Source organism: Vipera berus, assembly GCF_964194415.1.
Source record: "Vipera berus genome assembly, chromosome: 2".
NCBI lineage: Eukaryota > Metazoa > Chordata > Lepidosauria > Squamata > Viperidae > Vipera > Vipera berus.
The window spans coordinates 210,605,499-210,617,650 of record NC_138203.1 but is presented as its reverse complement, the minus strand read 5'-3'; the positions used below and the strand labels follow the sequence as shown (position 1 = coordinate 210,617,650).

General features: G+C 50.3%; 1 protein-coding gene across 1 annotated transcript; it reads left to right on the top strand.

Moving 5' to 3' along the window:
* Positions 1-5,872: 5,872 nt before the first annotated feature.
* On the top strand, positions 5,873-11,950 carry HAND1 (heart and neural crest derivatives expressed 1; the record flags this gene model as incomplete). The annotated part of the gene is made up of 2 exons (XM_081321648.1): positions 5,873-6,511; positions 11,849-11,950. The coding sequence occupies 2 exons, from the start codon at positions 5,873-5,875 to the stop codon at positions 11,948-11,950; spliced, it is 741 nt and encodes a 246-aa protein (XP_081177774.1).
* Positions 11,951-12,152: the final 202 nt, after the last annotated feature.

The following is a 12,152-nucleotide window of genomic DNA, read 5'->3' as shown; positions in this document are numbered from 1 at the left end:
GGGGAGGGGGAATGCGTTAACACCCCACTCCTTGAACGAAACGCGGCACAAAGCCCCCATTTTCTGCAGCACATTTTACACGTTCAATCGGATTGGTTTCAAGATTTGAGGACCTCGCTGGTTTAGTCAGCCGCGAGGTTTTGTTTAGTACCCTTTTCCGAAGACCAAGATGACCTAACTGCCATAAGAAGCCACCATATCCTGGGTAGGAACGTTCCAGGAAAGTTTTATGCGAGAGAGGGAATGTGAATCGGACCAAGCGCTACAATCTGAGTTATTTCAGAGCAAACAGATGCCTTACCCTTGTGGCAAGCTCACCGTATTTTTTTTGTTTGTTTATTTGTTTGCTTTATTTTTGGAAACCTGAGCTTTTAGAAACCAACATGTTTTGGGGGGAAAAATTAATCCGGCCGCTCATTAAAACGCTACCCGGTGATTTTGTTTTGCAGCAAAAGGCTCTGAGGTAGGAGGCGTTCGTGGGATCCCGGCGGGGGATTTTTCACTAGGATCGCAAGAGAGCCAGAATCCCATTAAAAAAACAAACAAACCCCAACCTAGCAGTCACTACAACAGGACTGTTGCCGGCTCCTAATTAGACTTCTAGAATGAAAAATAATTTGGGTGGTGTGGGGCTGGAGAGGAAATGGATTGATATGGTCTCCGAAACCCCTTTCTTGCCCGGTTTCAAGCTCTTGAAACGTTTCATCTTAATTGAACGTGCTGATCGCGGAGCTCCACAATCCCAGAAGTGGCTCGCCCTTCCTTGAGCTAAAAAGCCCGGGCGAGATTCTAGCGGCTAGCCGAGAACTCCCGGAGCGCGGCGCGACGAAGCCGCCGCCGCCACCGCTGCTGGGGGGGGGGGGGGTCGGCCGCGGCTGAGGTCCGGCCCTCTCCCATTGCTCACTCTGGCCGGTCGCTTTGCGGGGCTCGCGTGGCCCAGACGGGAGCGGGACAGGGACTGAAATGCAGCTCCGCGTCGCCTCCTTTCCCTCCCCCCCCCGAGAGACGACTCGTCCCAGCTTCCCGGCGCCAGGCTCGCCGCCACTGTTCCCCACCCCTCACCCCCGACCTGCAAGGGGTCTCCCATCTTCTGCCCTGCCCGTCTCTCCCTGGGCAGGAGGGCCCCGTATCGGTCCCTGACCCCCACGGGCTTTTCCTGGGGGGGGGGAAATTGGTTGGCGAAGGAGGACGAGTCCTCGAGAGCCCCGAGAAGAGAAAGCTGGGCGGAAGGGGGTAGATATACCGGTTAAGAGGAAGACGAATGAAAAATCCTAAGGAGCAACAGGCCCGATCTTGCCCAGTAGGATGCTCCTCCGGGGGAACGGCAGCTAGGCCACGTCCAGAGGCCCTTCGCTTTTCCACGGCTTCGCTGGCAATCGGCGTGCTGAATCTTGGCGTCGAAAATGGGCCAGGCGGAGACTCCGACCAAGTTTTTTTTTTAAAATCGTCTATCCCCATAGGTAGCGCATGCCAATTCACCCTTGTGGAACTCACTGCCACAAGAGTCGGCGGCAGCGCACGGGTTTGGGGCGTGGGGGGGGGGGAGAGGATTGGAATACAGATGCTGTAGTGGCACCTAAAGTTAAGCCGGCGCCGCTTTCCTCTCTGAGTCGCATTTGGCAGAGGAAATGCAGACCACGGGAGTGGGGTGGATGGGGTAGGGGGAGGAAGGGACGTTTCCCGACACCGTTCGGACGGCAATCCAAGCAGACCTCTGCAGACAGGGCATGGGGTCGATATACCCTTTTTTGAGGCCAGGACTGCGCAGGGCGATCCTTCCGCTCTCCCACGTCCTTTCGGGGTCACTCTGCCAAAAGCAACGGCGAAAAGGGCGACTGGCAGAAACAGCCTCTGGTGCAGAGGGGCTTTTTTTGCAGGGCCACTCACGAAGTCTTGCGATCCCACCGTGGGGGAGCGGACCTGCCCCTCCCAGACAGTAACGTGCCGGGGGGTGGTGGTGGTGGAGGGAGAGGAGGCGAGAGTGGAACTGAGAATTGGGTAGGCCAGCGCTTGGCTTGCCCCTACGCTCCGAATACAGGGAAACGAATTTTTTCCGCGCTTCGCCTTCCTTGGAGCAGCGTCTTCTGAGATCTCGCGGTGGCCTGGGGTGGGGGGTGGGGGTGGGGAATCACGGGGAAACATAAGGGGGGAGAAGGGAAATATCCCGAAGAGGCAGTGCTAGGCGAGGCAATTGTGACTCCCAGGCTCAGGTTTTGAATATAATTCTATATAAAGCATCTTATTAATGGGGAGCGCGAAGGAGGGCACAGGGTAGGGCTGGCCGGGGGGGGGGGGAGGGAAGTGGAGAGCAAACCTTTGAAAACTAGGGTGGAGCTTGCTCGCCCACTTGGATACTCTCCAAAAGGTAAATGTCCTTATTGACTAGAAAAATTGCCCTGCGAATTGTATCCGGCTGCTCCTTTCCTGTCTCTTTGCTCAAGTGCTGTAGGCTCGAGGCTCGAAGGCGGGCTCCGAAGGTAGAAGAAGCTCCCAATCGCTATAGGAGCCAACCTTTCAGGAGATGGAAAGGCACATTTCCAAATCCGAGGGGACTCGGGACAGCCCCCCCCCCACCCCCAAGTCTGGGAGGAGAGGACCACCAGTCAAAACATGAAGGGTCTGGCCTGTTTTTCTTCATCTCAGTATCCTACTTCAGACTAATCTTTTTGGCTTTCATAGTTAACTGTTCTGGGATAGGATATCCTTGAAATCATCTTTTCAGCAGATTTGTATCTCACTTTTTTCTAATGCCTGTGCTAATGAAATATTTTTCTCCATTCACAATCAGCTGTAATCACATTGGATTACAGTTACCGTAATCTTCAACCAGCACACACTTCAATGTTTCTGGAGGACAGGCAAATGGAGTAATGGATATCGTGACCAGGCACCCCTGGAAGCAGAATGCAATGCAATGCAATTTCTTGCAGAAATATTGGGTTGAGATCAGTCTTATTCTTTTGACAATCCCAATGCCCTTCTGAGGACACTCCATCCTCAAAAAAGCTAGTAGGAGTGGTGAATCAATGCATCTGGTGGGCTTCTGTAGTTGGAGAAGACAGCTTTAGCACTTCAAATGGAGACACAGTCATTGCATTCTGTTGGAAGCTGGTCCAGAAAACAGTAATATTGGCTTTCTTAGTGCTCCAGCAGAGAAAAATAAAAACAAAAGTCCACCAGCCTAGAAAAATAAACTTGGCTGCAGGCAAATGAAAGTTAGTGGTGGGTGGGGTGGGTGGACTGATTACAGATCCATTTGATCATTCTTTCATTCTAACTTGATTTTATTCTCTCTCTCTCTCTCTCTCACACACACACACACACACACACTCACTTTCTCTCATTCTCCTGGTCTGTTTTGTAGTTCTGTTTTTAATAGAAAACTTCATCAGTGATTAGAGAAGCAGTGTGGCTGATCCACAGAGAATTCTAAACAGTGACATTCAGGTACAGAAATGCTTTGCACAAGACAATTTCACTTACCTAGAAAACAAATTCAGATCTGCTATAAACCCATGTTATTTTCAGTCCAGAATGTCAGGAATAAAGAGTGATTTAGGGAATCTTCCAAATTTCACACATCCACAAGCATGTCCACAAGCATGTTAAAGTATGTTCTAGTCTGGATTTTTCTACTGTAATGTCTGCACCCCCATTACAGGAAGTAACCTTTTTGATTGTAATTAGATTTATTTCTGACTGTTGTGTACAGTATTATAGGTTTCTTTCTAGTCAGTTACTTCTTTGTAACAGGAATGATTCATATGGAGAAAATGCAGTTAGTATTAAGTATGCGTTCAGTCCCATTATAAGCAAAGTGCTTAGTGTGTCGTCTGAATGATTTACCAATTTCACAGCCTGATTTTTAATTTCTAATAAAATTGACTAAAAATGTTCCACTAAAATTACATTGTGGGCTTTAGTTTGTTTTCAGTGTTTATTCTCTACTACATACAAGGCACCAGAATGATACAGAGCAAGAGCATTAATATTTGAATAAATACTACCTACCTTGTTGTCTGCCTTTGCCCTTCATCAGGGCAATGATGAGCTTTCTCCCGATCCACAATGGGAAAATGGGCAGATAATTGCACCATAAGTCTAATATTTGCAGGGTAACAAAGATTATCTCTTGAACAATGCTTGGGTCCCTAAAAACTTGCACATTAACATTTAAACCTTCCATTGCACTAATAAAACATGGCCATTGATTTTCTCTCCCTCTTTTCAGAGTGAACACCGTGGCTTTCACCTCATGTTTACAAACTTCTTCCAGTCCAAATTATAATCCTTCCTTCTTCCGAATGGCTGGAAGAGGAAAATTCCAGGCTCAGATTAGATTAAGAAATGCATTTTCCTCACCTAAAAGGTAAGACAACAGAGTCCCATTGACAGTAAGGATAAAGCCTCAACCTGTACTGCATAACTTGGAGGAGTTACCTCGACCAAAGTACTGTACAGATGTGGTGGAAAGCTCTCCCACACCAAATCAAAACATTCTAAGAAGACAGAAAATCTGGAATATATGTGGGCTACTCATTGGAGATATTTAAAATATCTCCCTCCCCTTGGGTTTATAGAGTAGTGAAATTAGTTTGTCCCTAAATACAACCATCTTTATCGGATGTAGACGTGGACTGATTTCGGGGATAACCGAGAGTTGAAAAAAATAAGTAGTCTACTCTACAGTATTAAATTCCTGCAGGTTAGAACAACCCTGTCTCGTCTTTTATTATTACTTTGTTGCAGTGGGTACTGGGGCAACTCATATCCCTCTTAAGATTGAGCCTACTTCTCAGGGAGAAACAGCCGAAGCCTCGACGGAGCCGGACTGTTGGGGAAAAAAAAATCTCCTTACAAAAGAAGAGACGCAGCCTGCCTCGCGAGGAAAGCGCGTTTCGGTAGGAAGCAGCACGGCTGATGCCTCCGCTCCGCCGATCAGCTTCGGGCCTTCCTAGCCGAGCAGGAGAGGCAGTTTCTGGCCCCTTGAACAGGCGCAGCGCGGCCTTCAGGAGTGGCCGGGAGCAGCGATTCTGGCGGTTCCCCAGCGAAGAGAACCGAGAACGGGAGCGAGGGCAGCGATCCCAGGCCCTTAACGTCAGGCTGGGGACAAACGAGTTTCGGTCTCCAACACAGGGAGGAGGAGGAGGAAGAGGAGGAGGCGGAGAAGCCTTGCAGGGGTCTTCAAACTTGGCCCTTTGATGACTTGTGGACTTCAACTCCCAGAATTCCTCAGCCAGCAAAGCTGGCTGAGGAATTCTGGGAGTTGAAGTCCACAAGTCATCAAAGGGCCAGGTTTGAAGACCCCTGCTTTAACTACTATCCACTGGCAGTAAAGCCGGCCAGGCTGAGTCTAGTATGGAGTCTTTTACCCGGAGGGGGTCTCCGGAAAGGCAAGAGTTTCGCCGGTGACTCCGAAGATCTCGGACCTCGGATTCGCGCTTCGCGCCGCAGTCCGCACAGACCGGGGTGGTGGGGGTGGGGGGTGGGGGGTAATGGAAGAGGACAAAGAGAGAGAGGCTCGTTTGCAAAGATCCGGCGGATGGGCCCGGCCGGGCGTCCGGCTTCAAGGGTGAGCTCCTCGCCGCCGCCAGGACGCTTACGTGCGTCCGTACGTGCGCGCGCGCGCCTATCCTCCCCCCTCCCTTCCCTTCCCTCCTCTTCCCCCTCCCCCTCCCCTGCGTGACATCAAAAGCCCTCCGCGGTATAAAGGCCGAGCGGAAGGTAGGGACTGAGGAGGGCCGAGGCGGCGAGCGAAGAGGCGCGGAGCTGAGCGGCTAAAAAGCGGTCGGGGGGCTGGTGTGGAGGCGCCCAGGGGCCCGCCCGTCCGCCCGCCCGTCCGCCCATGGCTTCCTAGCGCCAGGCACTCGCCATGAACGTGGTGGGGAGCTACCAGGGCCACCCGCACCCGCACCATCACCCGCACAGCGCTTTGCTGCACGAGCCCTTTCTCTTCGGGCCGCCCCCGCCGCCGCCGCCCCCGCCGCCCCCTGCGCGATGTTTCTCGGCGGCGGCGGCGGCGGCAGCGGCGGCGGCCGCAGCGTCCGACCGGCCCTTCGCGCAGGGCTGGCTGTTGAGCGCAGCGTCGGCCGAGCTGTCTCCGCCGCCTCAGCCGCCGCCGCCGCCGCCGCCGCCGCCGCCGCCGGAGCTGGTCTGCGCTGTGGCCGGGCTGACCTCCTCGGCTTCTCCCTCTTCGTCCTACGGCAGCAGCCCGTCGGAGCTGGGCGGGCGCCTGGCGGGGAGACGGCGGGCCGGCCCCGCGCCTGGAGCCCCGCGCAAGGAGAGGCGACGCACCGAGAGCCTGAACAGCGCCTTCGCCGAGCTGCGCGAGTGCATCCCCAACGTGCCGGCCGACACCAAGCTCTCCAAGATCAAGACGCTGCGCTTGGCTACCAGCTACATCGCTTACCTCATGGAGGTGCTCGCCAAGGACGGGCCGGCCGCCGAGGGCTTCAAGGCCGAGCTCAAGAAGGCCGAGCCCCGCGATGCCAAGAGGAAGCGCGAGCAGCCGGTAAGAAGCCGGGGTTGTGGGCGGGAGGGGGAGATGTTTGGGGCTCCCGCGGAGCCTTGGAGGGAAGGGCGTTTTCTAGGACCGGCAGGCGCAGACTTTGGCCGACACTCTGCCTGTGCCTAGAGGAGCTCGCGTCCTTCATGGTAGGTCAGCACGTGGATACCTCACCTCACACGTCAAAACAGCGCATGAAGAAGTCGCGGTGGCATCCTCGCCGCAGCACTTGGGGTGTGTCCTCGGGTAGCGGGAACTTGACACGTGTGCAGGAGCACCTCTGCATTCATTCCTTGCTTTAAGGGGCCTCCTAAAATGCCAGATCTGATCCCCTGGGCTTGTTAGACAAAGCTAGAAAGTTTGCTTACTCTCTGAAAGAACTAAAATCTCAAGTAACACTTTGGCAGTGGAACGGCACTAGACATACATTGTTTTAAAACAACAACGTTAATATGTTTTTTTTTAAAAAAAGAATGGAATCCCTTTTGTTATTTCCCATGTGACACGTCTGAGATGGAAATGTGAGCGTCTACTTCCTGCCCATCTTCAGCTGGTTTGGCACCATCCACCTATAGATTTCCCCAAAGATGCTTTTTCCGAAAAATTACTGGACTTTCTTGTTTGTTTGTTTTTCCCCTCTTCTTCTTTCCTTTACAAATCTTTTGCTTTCAAAGAACTGAAGAAGCTTCTTGGACGAAAAATGAAACATTTTCAAAGGAGAGAGAGAAAACTCACCAAGTCCAGTTGCCTTTTGGAAAAAGTACCTTTGGGACAAGCATGATCTGGATGATTGAGAATCTCCATAGACAGCCAGAGGTTTCTATTGCAATACTGGTGGCTGTGTCTGAATAGCACTGGTGCTTAGAGTTTGTTCACAAAGCATGTTAATATAAATTGTGATTTGCTTGTTTGAGATGCATTGTGTTTTGTAAACCAAGCTTTTATTTATTTAACAACCTAAGAATTTTGTAAAGATGCTTGGCACCCCATCATTCCTGTGCTGTAGTCTGAAAGTAAACACTATGAAATTTTAGTGGCCATCCAAATGATTTTGTGGTCAATTAATATGAATTTTGCAGATAAGCAACTGTAGAGTTGCTTTATTATCCAGTAATAAAGTGGAGTTTCGGGAGAAGGGGCAGTCTGTGGCTTTAGAGGTGGTTGGTAGTATTGTTTGGTGGTATGAGAACCAGCTACATAAATAAGCTAGTTGTTTAATTGTGAGTACACATATATCAGGTTAACACAAAAGGAGATTGGGTTTGTCCAAAAAGCCAAACATTAAAAATTGACACTAATCTTAACATTTACTACATTTATCAAATACAACTGCTAGGTCTTTATTTGTTTTAAGTGGATTGGGTCAACACCATACAACCCTATAAAACCAGAATGAAGCTCACTCTCTCACACATTTTTATTTTTGAAAGTTTTGAACACGCAATAGAAAACCCATGAACTAACTTCCAAGTGAATATACTTCAACATTCTAATGATCTTGGAATGCTTTATTTTTTAACTTGGAGGCCAATCCTATGCCCCGTACTTACCTTTCATGAATCAAAAGAAAAGTTCATTTTCAATTGAGGAATGCTGTAGCTGGGGGATATTCACTGAGTGAAAAGTCTGTAAGTGGGAAAGGAAAGCCAACGAGACGGAAGGTCCACCATATATGAGGCTTAACCTAGTTCTTGAATTAATAAGTTCCTACAGTATTTTGGATTATAAAATAGCTGGTGGATCTGGATTCCTGCAACATATGAAGGAATATTTCTCCAACCAGCAATATTTCTGTGGGCATTCAACAGGCAAAGATGCTCTGTTTCACTCCTGGCAGGTTTTTGGTTTTGACTCTCAATCTGAAGACTTTGGTTTCCTTAAGATGCATACAAAAATTCCCCACCTCTTGATGGTTTCATCCAGCCAGTAATCTCCTTAGGCACTGAAGGGTCTGCAGCACCAGTCCCTTCAAGGGCCAAGGCAGTTTTTCAGCCTCTGTTAAGCTACAGCTCCCACCTAGTGAAAGGGTGGCTCCAGAATGTAGGATTGTCAGGCCCTCTGGGTTAAACGTGAAGCAGTGGCAAGGAATATCTTCAAAGGAGAGACTGAAGTGATAGAAGTGATTCTGTAGTAGTGGATGAATGCACTACCGTGGATCTCATACTGCCAAATCAGCCCGGGCCATTAGTTTACTATTCAGTACTCACTACGTTGTACAAAACCTGAAAACTAGATGAGTGTATTGCGTGAACCCCACTTCTGGCCCCAGTCCAGCATCGCTCTGCAGTAAAATCCTCTCCGTGGGATCAGCCGGGAAGCACTGGGCAGAGGATTAAGGGACCCAAACTTCTTTTTTCCCTGCCCTCTACAAGTTCTCCGCCTCGCCTTACTTCATTAGATTTCGGGCTGCCCTAAACGCGACTGCCCCGGTCCCTCCGGCTCAGGTCTTTCCACCTGGCTGCCCTTCGGGAAAGCCGAGGAGGCGGCAGCGCTCGAAGCGCTCCGGGTTTCGCGGCGGTCCGGCTAGACTAGAGCGAGGGGCTCTTGCGCAGCCTTGGCTGGAATTCCCGTTCACGAGTTCCCCTCGACGAGGAACCGGATCTTCCAAAACTGCGGTAGCGGGACCAGGGCTCCTTTTCTGCCCACACGGGCGGCAAAGACGCCGCCTCGTCCTTCCTCGCGATCTGCCGGGAAGAGGCCGGAGCTGGTCCAGTCTTGGCCTTTCCGCACGGAGCATCTGACATCCCCGCGCTCGAGCGACGCCAAAGCGGGAGCCGTAGCCAGCAACTCCTGAGCCGCCGAGTCCCTCTGCCCCAAGGCACTTTTTGGTGAGATGACCTCTGCAAGGGGGTTGAGAAGCGCCTGACCGCCGCCTGCCTGCGCGCCCGAAGCCGCCTGCCTTTTGGGGAAGGCGGGCATCACTTCCCCCCTGCGAGGTGATTTCTTTGGGTACGAAGTCTATTCAAAATTACAGCCGTCGTAAACCTGTGGAGCTGGAGAGGGGGACTACGGTGCCGACGTTTTAGAGAGACGGAGAAACGGGGACGGAAATGGAGGGGAAATATCGAAGAGAACGGGTTGAGGTCCCTGAGAGGCTGCAACAAAACGTCCCCTTTTCTGTTTCTCTCTTGGAAGCTCCAACTCCACACATTTTTTTTTCTTCAGGGCAGTGTTTTCTCTTCACCCCCAGGGCAGAAAACGGAGGGAGCTAGGATTTACCATCCAGCACACTTGGCCAGTCAAAGCGTAACCTTTGCTAGCGATTGCCTGCCACCCTGTGATACAGAAACAGCCAGCGTACAAATGCACCTGGGCCGGAAATACTAGGGATTATATGCGGCTTTGCGGTTAGTCCGAAAGCTCCCAGCGTACCCGCAACCCTTGTTCTCCAGAAGGGAGGCGGCGTTGCTGTATCTCTTGCTTGCTTGCGCGGAATTAAGTCGGGCTACGCTCGGCCTGAGTCCCCGCCGAATAAGATTGGTAAGAGAAGACTTAGAACTCCAAAGCTCCGGCTCCTTTGACAGCTGGCGAAAAGTTTTTTTTCCCCTCCCGCGCTCTTTCTAAAGAAAGGACCTCACTTTTAGTGGGTGTGGGAAGGCGGATTGATGGATGGGTTCCGAAGTCGGAAAGCTGTCAGATTTACCATGGGGGGTGGGGTGGGGGATAAAATGTAATGCAATCCTTGAAGCTCTTTTGGCCAAACCTAGATTTTTGGATCTTAATAATCGTTTACCATTTTTTGTAGTTCTTCTTAAGCCATTGCATCTCCTTTTTTTGCGTGGTTTCTTCTATGCGGCCGAAACTCCCTGCCGAAGGACTCGTTTTAGTGCTTCAAAGGAGATTAAAGGTTTCAAAATTCGTCCAAAGTTCTCTGCATGGATTTTTTCTTTTTCGTTTTAAATGCTGCCCGGCTGGGTATGTTTTTCTGGAAAATCTCTCTCTCTCTCTCTCTCTCTCTCTCTCTCTCTCTCTCTCTCACACACACACACACACACACACACACACACACACACACACCACATTGCAATTTGCGACCAACACACATATGCTCACAAGAGTGGAGCCTTTCCAAGCAAAACAATAGTCGATGCTCTCTGCGGATTTGATTTGATTTCTTTTTTCCCCCTTCGTTAAACAAAACAGACCCTGGTCCCGTGTTTTGCTAAACTGTGTTCTGCCCAGTGTCTACAGCTGTCTATGGCTCTGCCTATGGAATGGTGAAAATGCAGCCATTGACAACCCCCCCCCCCCCCGACATGAAAGGCAACAGCGATCCAGCCTTTTCCTTTTACTGCAACTCGGCAGACTGAGGAGAATAAGATTCTAGTACAAGCATCAAGGTCGAAGATTTTGAAAGTCTATGTTGCCTGTTGTTGAGATTGTACTAATCAAAGTTCATACAATTATGCAGAGATCAGTCCTGATCGCTCTTTCACCATATCTGTTTGTGTGTATGTTATTTATATACGCTGCATACAATACTATAGTGTTTTATGTACACACATACTGTCAGTTGTCCATTGCGGGACAACTGGATTCCCAATTGAGGTATGCAATGGGTGAGAAGTATCTCCCCTCCCCCCCTTTTAGATGAACTATATTCAGTTTCAGATCTCTTGTATTACCTTTGGAAAAAAGATAATGGAGAAGAAACGACTGAAAAGGCACATTTCAAAATCCAGCAAATGAGTTATTTAAAAATAAGCTTTTCTTTTTCTTAAAAAAACTTAAACATATTCAACATTCTGCGTTTACATTTTCCAAGAGCCTGTATAAACTTTCTTATTTATTCAGTGCTGTAGCCCAAACTTTTACTGAAACCGCCTTGGCAATTAGAGGCTCATAACGAAGATAATTTAGTAGGGCCGGTGGCGTTTACCAAACACGGCCTTCGATATTTATAAAAAGGCAGTTAATAAAGGCAAGGAATTTATTGCCTTCCGCTTGATAATCTAATACTCCAAAAGGCCGGGAGAAGGCTGGGTTCTTATTTACAGCCTCTCGAGGGAAATTTGAAAACAGAGGCATCCGATAACCAAAATGCAATCAGGCACTGCCTTGTCTTTGTGGGCTGCTAAGGTGCAACGGGCGAGGCTGCGGGGTTACTGTGTTCATACCGATTAAGGACGATTAGCCTCTGCTCGGAGTTAAGCCCGGCCTTAAATGCCGTCCATCGGCGCCTTTCGGTTGGGCTGGACCGAGACTTAGTAAGACGCGTTGCTTTTTCTTGTATTCCACCCCTGCGACTCCCACTTCTGATAATCATGACGAAGTTTTCTTGTAAAATAACTGTGTGGTTTTTTTTTCTCTCTCTCCCCCCCCCTCCCCATCACTTTTCTGCAGCAGCCCGTGGGATATTCTCAAGCTTTAGGTCAAGGCGAAAAAAGGCTTAAGGGCAGGACTGGGTGGCCTCAGCAGGTCTGGGCGCTGGAACTGAATCAATGACCCTGTGGAGTTCCTGTTGCGACGAAGAAGAATCTTAACATCTGCGGTCGCGAACCGAAGCCGACGGGACGGCTCGGCGGGGCTCTTCGCATCTCGCCTTCTTCCTCGTTCCTGCCGGGCCAAAGAGCAGCCGTGCAGCAATTCCCTTCATTTGCTTTCGAAACGTCGGAGGGCCTGTGCAATGTCGGAGCCGCGGTGGAGA